This window comes from Echiichthys vipera (assembly GCF_963691815.1).
Source record: "Echiichthys vipera genome assembly, chromosome: 8".
NCBI lineage: Eukaryota > Metazoa > Chordata > Actinopteri > Perciformes > Trachinidae > Echiichthys > Echiichthys vipera.
The window spans coordinates 22363010-22383179 of NC_139833.1; the positions used below are offsets into that span (position 1 = coordinate 22363010).

Sequence of the window (20170 nt, forward strand, 5' to 3'; positions counted from 1 at the left end):
CTGGGTATAGATAAAAATGTATCAACTTGGTGGTGCTGCTACTGGCTGTGCTGCTAAACATGTCACTTAGTTTGGGACATTTAGCGGCTTCACTATCTAAATGTCCCATTTTATTCTCTTGCCTTCTCAGTCCCATCCTTTTCTTTCCGTTTTTTACTGGTGTTATCCATTGTTTCTATGGTCTTGATTTGTCTTTGCAGACTTAAATGGGGAGAGCCTGTTAGAAAAGACAGGCAGGGAATTGTGTGCATACTTATGTGCAGTGGAGGGCGGTCTCTAGGTGCTGATTGGCCCGCTCAGTCTGACCATTAGTCTGGAAGTCAGTTGCACCGACGCACCTATGAGGGTGTACAGAAGGCTTTCCAAATACACATACATACCGTATATACACTGGATGAACATTTACATCTACATGAATACATCTATACTGAACAAACCCTACTGTCAGGCTACACAGGCGGATGTCCACGGCGCGAATGCCCCGACTTTGCGCACTGCAATATAAAACCAAATCAATTAATACATTTTAAATGTACCTTGCATGGTTATTTACCCTTACGTCGCACAATGTTAACAGTATACAATTATTAAGACAGGTTCCAACAGGTAACGGCGGCTGGTCGTTACAGGTAGGCAGGCCATGTTTCCTAAAAACATGTAGCACAAGGAGTTGGGCAGTCTACTTCAACTGGAGGGCCTGAGAATGGACGGACACAGGGAAAAAAGACTCCCCCTAGGTTTATTACCAGGGGGCAGATGTTGACGTGAGATGTTGAGGGCAAGTCCATCTCCAACCCTCCAGCAAAAAGTACAAAACCCAAGAAAGACATAGTGTCCTGTCGAAATTTGCACTTGTCAGCCTTCAGATACAGCTGATTCTCAGATAGGCATTGCAGGACCCGCCTTACATGCTGTAAATGCTCCTGGGGAGACTTGGAGAAAATCTGAATATCATCCAGGTACACACAGCAAACTTATTAACCATGTCCCACAACACTTCATTTACAAGGGCCTGGAAAACAGCAGTGGAATTGCACAAGCCAGATGGCATTACCAGATACTCATAGTGACTGTGTGTGTTTAAGGCCGTCTTCTTCTCATCTCCCTCACAAATGTGCACCAGTTGATACGTTTTGTGGAGGTCCAATTTGGAGAAAATTGTTGCTCCCTGCAGTTTCTCAAAAGCAGATTACTTTAGTGGCAATGGGTAACGGTTCTTAATAGTAATGTCATTAACCCTGGAAGTCAATACAAGGCCTGAGGGAACAGTTCTACTTCTTCACAAAGGAGCAAAGGATGGCCAAATACTGCCTGCAGACAAAGCGTCATTGATGTACTTGTTCATAGCCTCCCTTTCAGAGAATAGAGCCTACCCCTAGGCAGTGATGTTCCGGGCAGCAGAATGATAGAACAGTCATATTGCTAGTGCTGAGGTAGAGTAGTTGCGACTTGCTGAACACAGGTTTAAGGTCTAGATATTAAGCTGCCACTGCTGACAGGTCAGGCAACTCCTCCATGGGCTCCACAACTCCACCTTATGGCAAGGCTCACAAAAGAGGCTGTGACAAAAAACGCTGTGACAGACAGACCTTCTGTTTGTGCTCCACCCCAAAATAGTTTTATTAGCCCGGTCAGTTTTTGGGGGTTGGGGGAGCAATAGAATATTTTCACAGTGGTTGCCAGATATAAGGAGTTTTCAGTAACATATTTTAACCTAGTGAGAGGCTGGCTGTTGAGAGCATGGTTTGGGTGAGCATCCACATTCCAGGAACAATTAGCAGCTAAAATGTGCCAAAATCAATGGCAAAATCAGAGACTTGGCTCCTTCCTTGGCTTGCCTTAAGCAAGACTGCCTGTCTGCCACTGACGGACCTGACGATAAACCTTCTCCATTGAAGAGTAAAACTATCCAGGGAGGCACAGACATGTGAATTGTCATTCCACACCGAAGTTCCCCACTTCCGCACTCTTCCATCCAGAAGAGTGATGATATTGGCAACTCAGGAGCAATCGGACGGGAAGGTGGATGGTTGCGGTTCAAACACCAGAGAACATTGTGATAGAAAAGAAAGGCAAAGGCTGGGCTCACCACTGTAGTGATTGGGAGGAGGCAACTGCGGCTCATGGCTGGGGTGTGGTGCCAGAGTGGCAGGCGGCAGTATTGGTGAGGAAGCAATGTGGCTTTCAGATGAGTGTTGAGTGCAGTGCCTTTCTTGTCCACCAGTGCGCAGAGGTGTGTATATTCTGCTGGGCCCATTCTGGGCCAGATCTTACTGTCACTAATCGGAGAAGACCCTGAAACAAATTCACAGGCAAAGGTGGGAGTAAGGCAAAAACATAGTTAAACTGATGAATTCAGAGGGAGGATGACAACCTGTTGTGGACCCTACAAGGACATAATTCACTAACTGGAGCTTTTCTTATGCTGTGCAGCTAGGGTTGACACGTTCCTTTTAAGAGAATGTTGGGTACCCATAGTGATGAGGTGTTTAAATGGATGTGACAAAGTTATTGTTTTTTATGTTCAGTGTGTGTGAATAAAGGGCCACAGAAGTGTGCAGCCACGAAAAGAAGCTTCCTTGTTAATTTCCTTGACTCCTACAGGCCGGACTAAAGATTTTTGTATATTAATAATATTTTGTTAACGCGACCTCTGGTCTATCTTATCCTACATATGTGGACAAAGTCCAGACAGGGAAAAAGTTAAAACAAATTATATAATTTAATGTTGACAAATGTGAAGAGGAAAAAAAGCAGGGTTTGAGAATGAAGGTCGAAAATATGGGTGCTGTTCCAAAACATAATCTATTGGAGCCACCGGAAGCTTCACTTAGTCCATTTATATAACTCATTTATTGGATCATCTAAAGGCCTTGCTCTTTCTAATACTTCACATATTAACCTTAGCAGTTATGTAGAAGGCCATATTCAAAGTTTAATCTCACCCATTAATCCTCTTCTGCCTGCTGCAGCACTTTATAAAAACTATTTCACAGCTTTGCAGGCATGCCCATCAGCAGTATAAAGCATGAAGGTCCCTGGCAGTGCTCTTTGAAAATACTTAATATTAAGTCTTATTCAGTGTTTGCCTCCGATGTTGCTTGATGACTTTCTGAGCATATGGCACATTCCTCTGCAGGTCAGTATATGGCAGCACAGGATTTAGATTTAGTTTAGATTGAAAAAAGAAAGAAGAGAAAGAAGAAAACACCGTTGCTTCTCTTTTCCACCCCCCTCCTTCCTCCCTCTCCTGCTCTCCCCTCCTCTCCATCCATCTGTCGTTTCCCATAGATGCTGGGAAGGTGAAAACAGAGGGAGAGAAAAAAATAAGTGAAACATCTGATGAAACCCATGATGGTGTGCTGGAGCTGATAGCCCCGCAGTATGGCTACTTTTTCTTTGTGTATGTGATCATGCGCATGTGTACACAATGTGGATGCCGGTCTGTGTTTTGTGTTCACACACACACATGTAGGAGAATTGATTTAATTGATTTATTGTTCCTATACCTAATTTAGATTTAGGTTTAGGAAAATCTGTAATGCAGTTTATTTCAGCATTTAAAATTAGGCGATGATAGAGATACATACATTGTCCATATTATTGCTATTTACTCAAATCTTCATTCAAATGAATTAAAGAGGGAAATAAATTAAATATTATAGATATAAAATCCTGCTGACTCAATGCTACAATTTATGTAGTGCATTACCCAAGTAATTATTAGTTAAGTTTTAATAAAGTAGTTGTGATGTAAGTGCCCCGCTGGGGACTGTTTTCTTAATCCTGCTCTTGCCCGCACCCACAAATATTCTGACCATGCAAACACCCTACCCCAAACAACAGAGTTCATCATTACAATTGGATTATCCCAACCTGTTCATAAGTAACAGTTCAGGAGAATGGTACTGGTACAGGTAATGGTACTTTCTAAACAAAACCCCCCATACAATTTTATTCAATGCACATGAAGTTTTGTGAGAATTTGAGGGGAAAGCTGCTTAAATCAGAAAGAAACCACTTTAACTGAAGAAAGTGCTGTTTTGTGTAGTGTTTGTGAAGAGAATGTCACTCTTGCCTTTTCCTTTCTGTCTCTTTTCTCATAAATGGGAAACATGGTGTCGGAGAAGAGAGGTGGACACCTGGATAGTGAATACTTTAACACATCTCATGGATTAGGTGTTTACTGAATTACAGGAGATGCTTGGAAAGATTCAGAAACAATGGTCAAGGTTTTCATTGTTTTTTTTATAACATAGTTCTGCTGATACATACAGCGTGATCCCAATGCAGTCTTATATCTCACAATTTTGACTAAAGTGAAAAATAATTTGTGTGCCCACCCTCTGATTCTGCTCCAAAATGTAATGGGTTTTTCCTTGGTCCATGCTACACCCTTGCACAAAGTTTTATTAAATTTTCTGCCAGTATTTTTTCTTTAATCATGCTGACAGACAAACAAACAAACTGAGCTGAGAAGGGGGCATCCCTATGTCCCTATGGTCGCATAAGCCTATGCCTTTGCTGATTTAATTTAGGATATTTTTAGGGTCAGGGCTTATGGTTCAGCCTATTTGCCATGGAAATTCGGCACTGATTGTGGAAAAAATAACAGACCGGCGAATATAGGGCCTTTTCTTTGAAAAGCTGGGAACATCGGACCCTTTTCTTAAAAAAAGGTCCGATGTTGTGGGGAACATAGGTACGCTCCCGCTGAAAACATACCATATGAATCTGGTATTTGGTAAACCAAAAGGATTCTGATACAAGGATCAACAATCAACATTTGCTTATAGAAAATGTCACACAAAATGTTCTCACACATTTTAAAGAATGATTACATATTCAGAAAGTTCTTCTAGTACTTCTCCACCCTCAAATTATTTGTTTGGAAAATATATATATATATTCTGTCAGATGCCTGCTATTGATTTTGTGATAACTTTGTACATGTGAGCTTCAACTGTAAAGCATACTGTACATTCTTCAGGGAGTGTGTATGTTTTTGTCCAATTACCAGTTCTCACCTCAGACCCCTATTTCAGGAAAATTACAAATTACTTTAATATTGCTGTTATGCAGATGAACTTAGGCTCATAATGTCATGATTGCAGACATTGCTTTTACATACGCATCATATATGTTCTTTTCTTTTAACGCCTGACACCTATGCCTATCACTCATACTCAGTCTGAAGACTGATTATTTTAAATAGCCCAGATGCCTGTCTGTGTGTGTGTGTGTGTGTGCGCTTTGAAATCAACTTTATGCTAATCCTGTTCCACGCCTTGACAGTCTTAGTGAGGAAATACATTAGCATAACTAGCTAGTGCCGTGAACAACAGGGGTCTGTGTGGTTCATGTACAGTACGTAGGTGTGTGTGTCGTTCTGGATGAGCCGTGTACGTGAGAGAAAGCTTTAAAGAGACAGAATGTCAGTCTTCTCCATTGCTTGCTCTTTTGCTCACTTAGTTAGTGGTAGGCCTCTGCCTAAGATTGATTTACACCTAAAGAGGTATGGAATCTGGGAGACTGCCATATACACACACTGGAGACCCTTTCTAAACCATAAAGCATATGGCTGAGAGAAGGTACTTGAATTGATACTTTGACTTGTGACATTTGACTTGACCTAACAATAAAGAACCAGCCGTCATTTTCTATCATCTGTCTTTTGTGTTTTTTTGCACTGCTTAACATAATAGGAAAGAGACATTAAGTGGTGAGAAAGTTTGATAGATGGATCGATAGATTGAAACTGGAATTTTATATTTCTCCAGTTCTTTGTTGCCCTCTCTCTTTCTGTTTCTCCCATCTCCTATTTGCTCTTGCTTGTTTGTTTATAACATAGAGCCTAACTCCCAGCAGGACACTTTAGGCAAGCGGGGCTGGCACACGTACGCACACGTACACGCACACACACACACACACACACACACACACACACACACACACACACACACACACACACACACACACACACACACACACACACACACACACACACACACACGCACACAAACGCACACACACACACAAACACACACACACACACACACACACACATACACACAGACGGACACACACACACACGCACACACACACACACAGACGCACACACACAGACCTCATAGCTGCTGCTGGCACCAAGCCATCCTGTCTGGCCTTGTCTATGTGTAGGGGGCGAGCTGTCTGCCCTCATCAGTGCCAGCATGTCGCCTATATGTACCCTGCTCTAGGGGGACCTGTGTGTGTGTGTGTGTGTGTGTGTGCGTACATGTGCCTGTATGCATGTTTGTGTGTGTTTGTGTAAGTGTGTGTTTCTGTCTGATACCCAGTGACCATGTGGGGACAACAAAGCTCATTACACTGGTCACCCCAATCCCATTTCATATGTGTATCTGTATTTTATGGGCATGCATAGACACACACACACACACACACACACACACACACACACACACACACACACACACACACACACACACACACAAACACACACACACACACACACACACACACACACACACACACACACACACACACACACACACACACAAACACACACACACACACACACACACACACACACACACACACACACACATACACACACACACACACACACACACACACCCACACACACACACACACACACACACACACACACACACACACACACACACACACACACACAAATAGATAAATATATAGGCATGGAGACTATTTTAAATACACACAGGTAGATGTGCAGGGACAGATATGCCAACATGTATGAAGCAAGATGCTGCTGTATTGTGCACCAAGCCTTGAAGATGTTCACACACTGTGCAAAAACTGGGCTTTCAAAGAAACATTAGTCCTCATTTATACTGCTCCAAAAGCTTTGCATATGTTCTTTTGTTCATGCGGAGCAGAAAACGTTGATGAACAAATACCATAAAAAGCCTAAAAGCACCTCATATGTTAAGTTATTTGACCTGAGACGTTTCAAACCGAACGCTATATTTTCCTGTTACAAGCCTAGAGGCGATGCATATGTTCATGAATAAACTATACAAACAGTGCTATTCAGGTAAACATTAAGCTTCAGCTTTGTAAATAAACTGAATATATGACCATAATAGAATTACTTCCTACATGTCAGTTCATCCAGTTAAACTGTTCATCATATCATAACAATATAATGCTTTGTATCATATCTTACAGAATATGAAGTTCTATTTAATTCTGTAAATGGGTAATAAAAATGGGTATGGGAAACAATGACTGGTATGTAACTGTAACAGCAAAAAAACGACTTGGATTAAGATTAATATTAGCAAAAATGTCATGGTTTGGCAAAGTACTTCTGGGACACCAAGACTTTTGGGACAACAACACATGTCCTTTGGGTGAAAGTCACCCAAACCCTCCTCCCTACACGTTTTTTAACGTTCTGTCACCTGCTTCCCTTCTTTGCTCCGCACATAATTTCTACAGTTATAAATTCATGGATTACATAGGAATTACAGTTTATTACTTTTTTGTAGGTATATGTACAAACAGTGACAGGACACCCTGTCCAGTCATTTCCCAATAGGGATATTTTTTTTTATATTAAATATCAGCAAATGAAAGCAAATCTGTCACAAAGCTGGATTCAAATTGAAAGCAGATTGGAGTCAGTTAAATGCTTTTGGGCTTCTGAACCTAAATATACATGTTTCTTCCTCCTCAGTGCAGCAGCTCCATATTATGTTTGTGCTAGTCTAGTCAGTTTAGTAGTAATCTATTAGTAAGTTTGTTTAAGTCACTTTTTCCAGACTGAAGAGTATGTGGGATTAATAAAAACATAAATGCTTCTTTTAATGTGTTGTAAAGTTGTTGTTGTTTGTTTTTGGTCATTTCATTTTTCAAGAGCCATGAGCTGTCCAACTCCAGTCCCCTAGGGGTAATTGCCATTCTCACTTATCATGACTGGCATTTGCAAATAAAACTGACACATTGGTCCTTGCTGACATTTGCCGATGAGGCAGAAGGGCAGTGTCATACACACCGATGCACCAGAGCATAGACACACACACACACGCGCACACACGCGCACACACACACATACACGCACACACACAAACACACACACACACACACACACACACACACACACACACACACACACACACACACACACACACACACACACACACACACACACACACACACACACACACGCACACACACACACACGCACACACACACACACTCACACACACATACACACACAGGTGTGTGTATTGCAGCACACGTACATACACAAAAATGGGCTTTTTTGTCTTTGTAATTCCTGTGTGTGTGAGTTTGTGTACATGTGTGTGTGTGTGTGTCTGTGTGTGTGTGTGTGTGTGTGAGCATGAGAGGCAGGTTCTTCTTGTCCTCGAGGCAGCAGTGCCGGGAAGTGTCAGAGCCGACAGTGAGCGCGCTCAGCAGGCCCCCCGAGCCACGGAACACTGATCTTTATGTCAGCTCAGAGAAATGGAATCACCCTTTTCTCTGTCAGCCATTCTGTGTGTGTGTGTGTCTCTCTCTCTCTCTCTCTCTGTGTGTGTGCACATGGCAAAAGCAATGAGAAGACAAGAGGACTCGGCCTTGCTTTGAACTCTGTCACTTTGTTATAAGTCACTGCTTTATACTGTCTGCATACTCTCTCCGTTTGAGCTCTTTCCATCTTTGCTTCTCACTGCAGTTTACCCTTTATCTGTCTCTCCGGTTTCCTCACTCCAACGGTTTCCTTCTCTATCAATAAATTCCAGGGTTCTCATATTACAGGAGGACAGACTACTTGGTGGATAAAACGATACAACAAAAGGTGCATTTGATATTCTCTAATTACTAATAGGCAGCAGGTGTTCATACAGACTTACACCTCTCCCTCAAGGTCTACGCATGTGGTCTTGTTACAACTTAAAGCTCTAATCACCATTAAAAGGTGTTTGATCTCGAAACACATGGGAAGGATCCAAGCATTGCAGCTCCTTCCACTTCTCAGGCAGCAGCTCCTAGTGATCCTGACTCTTGGTGGAGTTGAGGCAAATGTACTGCCGTTGTATCTGTAATTCAATTCATGGCAACGGCAAAAGAATATGGAAAAAGATTGCATCTTTTTATGACTAAATATGTCCATCCATCCATCCATCCATCCATATTGTCATCATTGAGTTCATATGATATCTTGTGAAAACTCGATATCTTACAAAATATGACTTTCTATTAAACACTGTGAAACAGGGTTTGTATGATCTCTTATGAATGGATTAGGGTTAGGGTTAGTGTAAGACCTGAGTGTTGGGATCCATTCACTGCCGACCCTCCTCCCTACACAGATTTTAGCGCTCTTATAATACATTGCCTGATTTCCTTCTTTGCTCTGGACGTAATTTCTAAAAATATGTGGATAACATATAAAATACAGTACAGTGAATGATGAGAACCTGATCTAACCATTCATCCATCCATCCGATCAACGTATTCACTACATAATAAGACTGATTTCCTACAGCCAAATGCTACAGCCCATTACCCTTTGGGAATTTAGTGGGAACAGTTTAGTTCTCCTCCAGTGAATGCAGTGACAGTTCTCTTTCATTATTCAGCAAAGCGTGGTCTCATGTCACTAAGGTGTGAACTCTTACTCCATGGACCTGACCTTAAACCCACCAATTCCAACATGTTGCTGATGTAAGAGATGTCAATATTCAGCCTTCACTAAGACAGTCAATAATCAACATTCAGCTATTAACAGAACAATTTAAACCAAGATTGGACAAAATGGTGCTGTGTAATTGCATTTTTATTGTGTTGCATATTTGGGGGTGAAAGACGATATATGTTTTATTTTAAGTTTAGTAATTGCTTGTTAGGTTTTTCCACATAATTCTTATATTTCTGACCACTCAGCCTGCATGGTTGATTTGTTACAGTCATGTCTACAGTATAACCCCATAACTGTAAACATTCTGCTTTACTTTATTGTATCTTTTCTTTGCTATTGTACTATTTTTGTTAATCTATTTCCCCCGACTCCAGTGTTCAATCTCGAATCCTGCAGCAATGACCGCATTTGCTTTAAACTGATCAATAAAGTTTGATCTTATCTCATGTTGCTTTTTAAAGTGCTAAAGATGTGTTAACATGAGAGTATGTCCCTCACTGCATGTGTGGGGCTGAAAGGTAGAGCAAAATGTGCCAGAATCCTCTGCACACTGTTAAAAAAAAAGGCGTTTTATAGCTGTGTATGAAATGAGATTTTAATTTAGCTGTATAATAATGCTGATAATTTGATGATACAGTGATAACAGGTATGACTACACAAATTCGGCGGTATATTATATTTAAGATTAAGAGAAAATTTGGACTACACATTTTTTTCATGTAATTTTGCTCTGTAAACCTCTAACAAAGCTGACATCGTTAACCCTTCATAGAAAAAGCCAACTGTCCTTTCCAACACATCCAGAAATGTCAATTAACAGCACTGTCCTTCATTTGAATATTTCTGATTACTATGCAGCTCCTGCTCTTACATATTCAAAACGGGGTTCTCAATCCAATTAAATGGGCAATGTGCTGTAAAGGCGTTGGCAAACATGATTGAAGGCAGAGCTTAGGATGACAAACAAGAGCAATCTGAGGGAGATGGAAAACCGCTTGCTGGGAAGTTAATGGAAGACTGTGTGGTGATCACTGATGGAGCAATGGGAGGAGTGTGTGTGTGTGTGTGTGTGTGCGTGCGTGTGTGTGTGTGTGTGTGTGTGTGTGTGTGTGTGTGTGTGTGTGTGTGTGTGTGTGTGTGTGTGTGTGTGTGTGTGTGTGTGTGAGACAAAGAGAGATAAAGAGACTAAAAAGGAAGTGTGAGTATAGGGAATAATAGAGCAATATGTGATTCTGGGTATAAGTTAAGAAAAGAAAATAAGTCTGAGATCATGTTTGTGCAGATGAATATGCTTGCAGAGGCACGTACATGCGCGTGTGTCGGTGTGTGTGTGTCAATCTGCCCTTTTCTTGTACAGCATTTTATGCCACTGCTTTGTGTGCGGGGGAAAGACTCACATGGACCTTAGTTAATTTGAAATTAAGATATGCAAGCTAGACGGAGAGGCAGGCAGTAATTAAAGTAATAACATTTTATTTAGAACATATTTAACAAACAATTTAAAATCAGGAACAAAAAAGCAATTAAAGTAACATCAGTGGTAATATGTTTTGCTATCCAGAGAGAATGTTATTTGGACAATGTTTAATTGGCTTGTTATAAAGGGCCATGCGTCATCGGTGCCCTTTAACCCTGCAGTCAATGTATTGTGTATGTATCAATGGGCAAAAAGCCCCATATGTATCCTATGAAAATATATTTAAAATAAGAGTTTATGCAATTATCTTTTGTATCTATAATCGTGTGTGTGTGCCTTCATCTGCCCTTGCTTCAAAACCCAATCAGTGTCTTTAAAATCCGTGCTCAGGAGCGGCTTGATGCTGTTCTGTCAGACTGTCTGTCTGATGAATGCCTCGACGTCCCACCGGCTCGCTAAATATGCGCAGTGAAATGAGCTGAAACACGGGCCTTAATTAAAAAGTGGAGACCCACGAAGATGTGATTAAAGCAACGCTCAGCGGATTATAGTGACTAAAGCGTCTCCAAAGGCATACAGAGAGAGAAAGAGAGAGGGGGAATCAGAGAGAGGAATGAGTGAGTGATTAAAGCACCACTTTCTGTCTTTTTCCTTTCATATTTTCTCTTCCTTTACTCCATCACGCCACATACAGAGAAAGTGCTTGTCTTTCACTAACATTCCCAGTTACAGCTTCGGGCTTCATGTAAATCAACTTCTATACCGTCTATAATACAATACAGGGTTTCTTGCAGAAAATTTGTTAGTTAAGGTGGTGGGGTGGGGTTTGCTGTCTGACAGATGTGTGTGTGTGTGTGTGTGTGTCTGTGTGTGTGTGTGTGTGTGTGTGTGTGTGTGTGTGTGTGTGTGTGTGTGTGTGTGTGTGTGTGTGTGTGTGTGTTTGTGTGTGTGTGTGTGTGTGTGTTATTTTTTATATAAATAATTCATGTGCTAAACAACAACTGAAACAATAACAATTTGTGCAATTTTAATTAAAAAAAGTACAAAACCTGTGCAAAGGTGGTCAGTCACTACTTTTGGCAGAGCTGACATGTGGCACCGCTACAGACTATCCTCCTTGGTTTAACAAAGAACAATTTAAGGGCCACGTTGGAATTAAACTCTATCACAGGTGGACCATTTATACTGATTCTCATGCAGACTGTACACAAGTAATTTGAGTGTAAATTCGATGTACACTACATTGTACTCCCTTATACCACAATGCAATTCCGCCGTGTTTTGCCGGAGGAGAAAAAGAAGCAGAAGAGATGCTAACGGTACCCAGGTATCTGAGAGATAACTGCAGTTACCAACAACCGTTACTCATGAGCTGACTAGTTCCTTGCGAGCTTACTGCTGTTACTCGTTCATGAAATAAATTGAAATAAACAGCCTCAGGAGTTGTCTGGCCCAAGTGTAAATATGATGTTGAGCAGCCTTCTGGTACTGAAACATGGGTGTCTCCCTTATGTGAAATCTGTCTGGTCTAGTGAAATTATCGATGATAGGGAGGGAGGGTGGAGGGTGAGGACCTTAGCAAGGATCCTACAATCTGCATCTAAAATTAAGACCGGTCTGTAGCTGCCATATGAAGTAGGTTCCCTGTCTTTTTCAGGATGATCAATGAAATAGATGCTTCATACAAGGTTGCTGGCAGTCTGCCTTCAGTAAAGGAGTCATTGAACATTCTCACATTGATGGGAACTAATGGTATTGATTACGCCTTAAAGAACTCGACTGTAAAACCATCGGTTTTAACAATTCCTCCGCAATTTCCGATAGGATATCACTTGTCCCTGAATAGTAGCTTTAAGCACTTCCCACAGAGTGCCACTGCCGACGTCAGTAAGTGTGAACTGAACCTCCATGGTGAACGTGGAATTGTCCTGTATGTCAACCGTGGTAGGAGCAAGGTCAAGAGTTGACTATTGGGTGGTATTCACATGCATTCAAACTAGTGTTGTCACGATACCAAAATTATGACTTCGGTACGATACCTGCCTAAATCATCTTGATACCGATACTGAAACGATACCACGGCGTAAAACTAAATTATCATCAAAAGTAATGGAATAAAATATTAGATGACTGAATATGGAACTTAAAATGCTTTATTTATTTTTAATAATTAAAACACTTAAACCTAAAAAGTAAAAATAAAAAATATATATTTGTTGAAATTAACAATGAAATTATTATGCAGCTGTTTAAAAAACAAAAAGATTTTTACAGAACATGGACATATGAAAACAAGAACATGTTTCTTACTATCTGAACAATTCTTTGGCCAATGTAAGGTTCTTGGCATTGTGTTGTTGATCAGCATACTTGTAAACACTAGCGCTTGTTCTGGTAAAGTTAATGTCACCAGTGTGAATGTTGTGTTTGCATACAGAGATGTGTGGAACCACATCGGGCAGTTAAACAGTTGGCTTTACCTCTGACTGCCTCGATCAACTCTGATGTCGAAAAAAGTTCACTTGTTACTAAAGAAACACTCGCTTGAGTTAATATGGTCCTGATGGCATCGTCGGTCAGTGACCTTCAGCACTCACTGGATCGGTTTGCAGCCGAGTGTGAGATGGCTGGGAGGAGGATCAGCACCTCTAAATCTGAGGCCGTGGCTCTCAGTAGGAAACGGGTGGATTGCTTACTCCAGGTAGGGAATGAGTCCTTACCCCAAGTGAAGGAGTTCAAGTACCTTAGGATCTTGTTCACAAGTGAGGGGGCGATGGAGCGTGAGTTTGGCCGGTCAATCTTCGTTCCTACCCTCACCTATGGTCATGAAAGCTGGGTCATGACCGAAAGAACAAGGTCGCTGGTACAAGCGGCCAAAATGGGTCTTCTTAGGAGGGGGGCTGGAGTCCCCCTTAAAGATAGAAGTTCAGCCATCCGTGAGGAACTTGGAGTAGAGCCGCTGCTCCTTTACATTGAAAGGAGCCAGTTGAGGTGGTGTGGGCATCTATTAAGGATGCCCCCTGGGCGCCTCCCTAGGGAGGTGTTCCAGGCATGTCCAGCTGGGAGGAGGCCTCTGGGAAGACCCAGGACCAGGTGGAGAGATTATAGCTCCACACTGGGCTAGGAATGCCTCGGGATCCCCCAGTTAGAGCTGGTTAATGTGGCCCGAGAAAGGGAAGTTTGGGGTACCCTGCTAGAGCTTCTGCCCCCGCGACCCAACCTCAGATAAGCGGTTGAAGATGAGTGATTGTAATTCCTTAGGTTAAACCTTTATAAATGTCATCTCAGCTGTTTATTTGACTCACCTGAGCACCTTCTCTGCTGTGCGAATGTCCAACGCCCATGCGATGATCCAACAAGTCAGGCGGCCGCTTGCCTTGGTCTCGTTCCTGATAGCTGCCTTTGAACGGAGCTCTCTCTCTGTTGTGGCCAAAGTACCTTGCTGCCCACGATGCAACAACAACCCCACAGGACTGTCTGGCCGTTAAAAAGGCTTAAAGGCCTATGCACGCTAATGCAAGTGGCTAGCTAACTAGCAGGTGCTTGGTGCTAGCCAGAGTACAGTAAAGTGGTTGAAGTTGAAATCGGAATATGGTTGTTGGACAAAAGAGATGTCAATCATGTTTCCCGAACTATTACTATTACTATACTATACTATACTACTACTTAATATTGTATTTATTTGAATTTTTTATTTGAATCTTCAAAGGATTTCGGTGATAGTGTGAGCTGTGCTGTTGTGATTAGCAATCTATTATGTCCTTTACATTGGAGTCAAGACTCAGACAGTAATGACTCAGGCCCTTTTATGGATGCTGCATTGTTAAGCAGCCATAATGATGCTCCTAAGTACAGTGTGATATTTTGCATTTTGCATATTTTGCAGAAGGAATATAATAAATAGGTTTGAAACCCTTTGATTTGGATGACTCTTTCATACACTTGATCTTTTGTAAGATTTGAGGACTGTTTCTCTTATGAAACATTGGAAAACTTTTACAAAAAGTGAATGGAACTCTATTAGTAGTAAGAGTGCTTTAAGAAAACATTATCCATGGTTATCATGGCTCCCAACTTCAGAAGATAAGATGATGAGTCATAACTTCTTCCATCTTCTCCATTTCATTTTCTGAACATAAAATACATTTCTGAGCATTGATTGTATGGGTAATAGTGGAGGATGAAGAACAGCACATAGAGAGATGTGGACTTTATGATGACTTGCAACTTGACTTGACAGAATGGACTCTGTAGCCAGCTAATGCTAGCCTTATAATGATTGATCACTATCAGCCCAATCACCAGGGCCCAGTATTTCAAACGTGATCTGACAGGATTATCCTGGTCGGATTGGATTAAATCTAGATCTGATCTGAAAACTGGGTATTTCAACACAGATCAGGAGAATCCTGATCCTGAAGATCAGGGTTTCAGCTCTGGTAATCCAATCCTCCCCTGAATCCAGATAAAAGGCTGATTTGGGTATTTCAAAAGTTAAGTCAGATATCTGGATCAACTTGATACCAAAATTTCAGGATCATTTGAATCCCACCTCAGAGGTGGATTTGACTTGGATTGACAAACTCTCAGCGCATACTTCTCCTAGATATTGTTACTCAAGATGTTTGTTACACTTAAGTGTTAGTGTTGTACTTCTAACAAGTAATTTAAGTAATGTCAAAAAATGTAAAGCATAGTAAAATTTTTGACCACACTGTAAAACTGCTGTAAATAAAATTACAATTATTTCTCAAATTCTAGTTCACCAAACATTGTAACTTGCATGTACCAAAACAGAGAAAGACAAAGGAATGCAGGGTCCAAACAAAGTTTTATTCCAACAAAAAATAATGTGACCACTAAGGACCATGCTATTTCAAATGTCAAGCTGTTTCTCTAACAGCTTGATTGTTAATTCTGTCTCTTTTTGCTGAAGCAGCGTCAGCTTAATTTGCCGTTTGGCCAGTTCAGTCTGTTTGACTGCCCTTTCGGTCTCCATTTTGAGGAGCCTCTCATAGGCTTCCTCATCCCCGGCATGCCTCTTCCGTCGCCGTCGCTCTGGCGCTGGCGCTGGCTCTGGCCCCCGTGCCTGATGTGGTAGATAGATAAGTTTATTGGTCACATGCAAAGCTAAAACCAAGGTTTAAAAACAGTGTAGTGAAATGCAAAAAAAAACAAGCTCTCACCAACGTTGGAGAGGAATTAGGATGAAGAAATGTTTCTAATTGTGTCACTGACCAATACCATGAAAGTAATGCCATTACAAATTTAAGCAGTTTCAAGCACTTTATTCAAACTCCAATTACTTGAAAGTCTTAAATGTATCAATACAATTAAAGCATTTTCAAGGATTTCCAGCACTCACCCTGTTGTAGCTGAGTGGTCCATGGCTGTGAGTGGACTCTGAAGGTAGAAGGTGTATGAGTATCTTAATCCACAATCCCAAATTGTGTTTATGTAGCCTACACAAAAACATGATATCATCACCAGCATTAGGCTACTGTAGCATTCTGAACCTTCTGAACAAACCTTGTAGTTAATACTCAAACTGTGTTGCGTTGTGTTTTCTAAGCACTGAGCAGGTCTGTACACAATGCAGCCTGCTTATACTGTAAATCTGCCGTGTTGCAAATGACGTGACGCTAATGATAGCCGCTAATGATAGCCCGCTAGCTGCTTAACACACAAGTCAATGGAGCCGCGTTAGCTCCCGTTAGCACGGCCGCGTCTCAATTAGAGATCGCCACGGCCTGCTTTTAATAAGGTGACAATTCAAATAGTTGGCTTGCATGATGTGTTGGTTGCCGTTCGTATGGTATTAAAACCGCTACACAATAGACGACGGTTAACTTACACTTTTGACGTGAAAGTCGGCTCTCTGCTACTCCTTTCATGAAGTAGTCCACCATGTTTCAGATCCCGGAGGCGGAGACTTGAGATTGGGAAATCCGTATCCGGCCAGGTAGGGATCACAGTGATCCGACCTGCCTGTGTTTTGAAATACTCAGATAAAGTCAGCAGGATCACCGTGATCCATGACTGAGAAAAGGAGGATTTCATTATCCGGATTATTCTGATCCAGATTACAAATTTTGAAATACTGGGCCCAGATGATTAGATTGAGAAGAAATTAAAAGATAAAGAAGCTTTATTTTTTGTTCGATTACTTTGTAATTTGGCTGTCAGAATTTCACTGTTTAAAATGAATTAGGAGAATATATGTTGTTGTCTTTTTAGAATAAATAAAGAAATAAATACGTTTTTATGAAGTTATTTGATGTGTTTGATCAGACTACATTTATTTCTCTGAATATCAACAATTTCAACAAAAATACAATGCACTGTCATACTTTATGAACATGTTAAATAAATTGGTCAATTATTTTATTAGACAGGTACTTATACGTTGTATTTTCTCACTTGTCGTAACTAAAGACTTGACTTGACTTGCCTGAGAAAAAAGGACTTAGGACTTGCTTCAGACTTGGACCATATGACTTGAGTCACATGTCTGGCACCCAACTTTTACCATCTCAAAATAGTACTTAAGTCTTATTTTTTTTAATCAATCTTCTTCCTTTCTCCCTATTCACAAAGATGACCTGGAGCATGAATATATATTTACATACATAGAGGCTGCATACAATATTCCAACATCAGGTTTCTTATTGTTTGGATGTCAGTTAAGCTATTAATCAAATCCTTCTGCATGCGATCAGCATGCTAAGTGGGATAGTGTTAGACAACACAGAGATAGATAGACACTGCCTTCTGTAGATAATCTCTTTAACATCAGTAAGATTAAAGGCTGCATCTCATATCCATAAGATCCTTGATCTAGGAGCTCTTTTATTGAATCTCCCCAGAATGAAATGAGTGTAAGATGAAGAGTCGGTGGAGAGGATGATAGAATAGACTAACAGGGAGGAAAGGAATAAATTAATGAATTCTGCTTTATTAATCTCTACCCCATTTTGTCTTCTCTTTCCCTCTTCTTTTGACAGGGAGGATGTAGGGCTAAATGAGGGAAAGAGTAGAAAGATGAAGGAACTAATAGAGGGAACATAGGGTCTGAAGGACCTATGGTGGAGGGGAAAAGTAAGGGAAGGAAGAAGGAGACATACTGTAAGGATGGATGGAAGAATTAAGGGGGTAATGTGAGTGAGAGAAGGTCGGCATAGAGTTGAAGAAACAACAAGATGGACAAATGATCCTGGTAGCCAGACAGGTAATAATGAAAAGATGGACTGAGAAAAAGTAAAGGGGAAGGGAAGAAGATGAGGTGCAGATAATGAATAGCTATTTACACTTTCCATAATTTATATAATTTATAATATTTTTTCAGTGAGATCTCTGCATACAAATAAATTGAGATGTCCCAAGACCGATCCCTGGGGGACACATTGTGGAAAAGTAGCTCTGTCTGACATCTTTTCACCAACAGAGACTGACAAAGTCCTATCAGTGTGATAAGAGGAGAACCTATCCATCGCAGTCCATGAAATGCAGGTGATGTAGCATGTGGATTAGAGCTTTAAGCATTCTGCAGTTCATCTGCAGACATCTACAGGTCTTAGGTGAGGCTGTTTTTTGCAAGTCATTGTCAGACTGTCAGAGGTTAAACAAGGCAAGTCAGTAGAAGGTGTTCCTTCATGCTCCACCACAATGATGCAGCAATGCCTGATAAAACCACTCCATGAAACACCAAGACACTCAGCATAGTAGTATGTGTCTTTTTGCAGCTACCTGTCCAACTCATCCACATCAGTAATGTGATCCCTAACATGGACACATTACCTGCTTCCCAACCTCCACTGACACTTACTGATAACCCCCTCACCCCCCTCCCCCTTCACACACACACACACACGCACACACAAACATCCTGTCATACTATGTCATCTCTTTTTAATATTTAAACATCAATTCTGTTGCTTATCTGCAGATAAATCCCACTCAAACAGACAGTATGTATAGAATGGTGACTGGGACAGCACCATAGAGAAGACACACAACGATGGGAGACAGACTAACAGCATGTGTGCAGGGGAGATACCTTAATGCTGGGGATAAACATGGCCAGCAGTTCGATTGTGAAGTTTAGATCACCCTAAATTCATATTGTTTGCACTGAGTGGCCAGAGCAGATAATCTTGTATTATGTGAATAATTAATAATCAATGAGTGAAGTATCATAATCATGTGTTAGCGTGTGTATTAGTAATGATTAATGAGAGTGTGATAATAAGACGCAATAAGTATAATCATTCAAGAGTGTGATAGTATGATTATTTGTCCAGGCTCAAAGAGTGTGATAGTATGATTATTTGTCCAGGCTCAACTTTCTGCTTTCTGCAAAGCACACGAACATTTGGCAGTCAGTCAAGGTCACAAGACAATGAAATAGCCAGCTTGCACAAATGCACCTGGCAACTAGTTGAGATTAGAGAACTGTCATTTGCAAACAACAACCATATAAGGAGGCAGGAACAACATATAAGGAGACAAGGGACAGGGAGGATGAGAGTATGTGCTTTTTTCACAGATAAAGAAGAAGTCATGCGGAAAAGCGGATACCCCGACGCGCGGGGAGGAAGATGGAGGCTGGAGCAGCGGCTACTTTTGAAATACACATATGCATGCACAAGCAGACACATAAACCACGCCTTTGTAACAAGCATAAATGCTGGAGTAGTTAGAATAGATATCAGAACTTCTTGCCTCTGATCATGGGTACTGTGTTGCACACAGTTACTCTAGATAGAGAATAGAACATTTCTCCAGACGTCTGTATCATCCGATGTCCTTCTGCTTATAAATGCCTGCTGGCGCACTAAACTGCCAACGACTCTGCTGACTCTAGGAAGCCTCCTGTAGAATTTGAATTACGCAATATATACTCTGTGAGGTTCTTCTGATTTGACTAATGTATTGTGTGTAAAATTCCTACATATGTGAGGGTTAAGGATTTAAATCTATTGTCTCACAAGCTAGATTGAGACAAATCTCAAGGTTTTGAATGAAATGGCCATTAACATAAAGCTAAAAATAACATCTAGAATTGT

At 41.1% G+C, this 20170-nt stretch overlaps 1 protein-coding gene and 1 long non-coding RNA gene across 2 annotated transcripts in view; one reads left to right on the plus strand and one right to left on the minus strand.

The window, feature by feature from the left end:
• The window catches only part of cdkal1 (CDK5 regulatory subunit associated protein 1-like 1), a 336709-nt gene extending 316929 nt beyond the window's left edge, over positions 1–19780 (plus strand). The window contains exon 15 of the mRNA XM_083918841.1: positions 19651–19780. Coding sequence (XP_083774967.1) covers positions 19651–19731 — 81 coding nt within the window. The 3' untranslated portion in view covers positions 19732–19780. The remainder of the gene's footprint in view (positions 1–19650) is intronic.
• LOC310951058 lies at positions 15918–17021 on the minus strand. The gene is made up of 3 exons (XR_014593316.1): positions 16960–17021; positions 16471–16567; positions 15918–16194 (listed from the first exon to the last, which is right to left on the minus strand). It is a non-coding gene; the product is annotated as an uncharacterized lncRNA (long non-coding RNA).
• Positions 19781–20170: the final 390 nt, after the last annotated feature.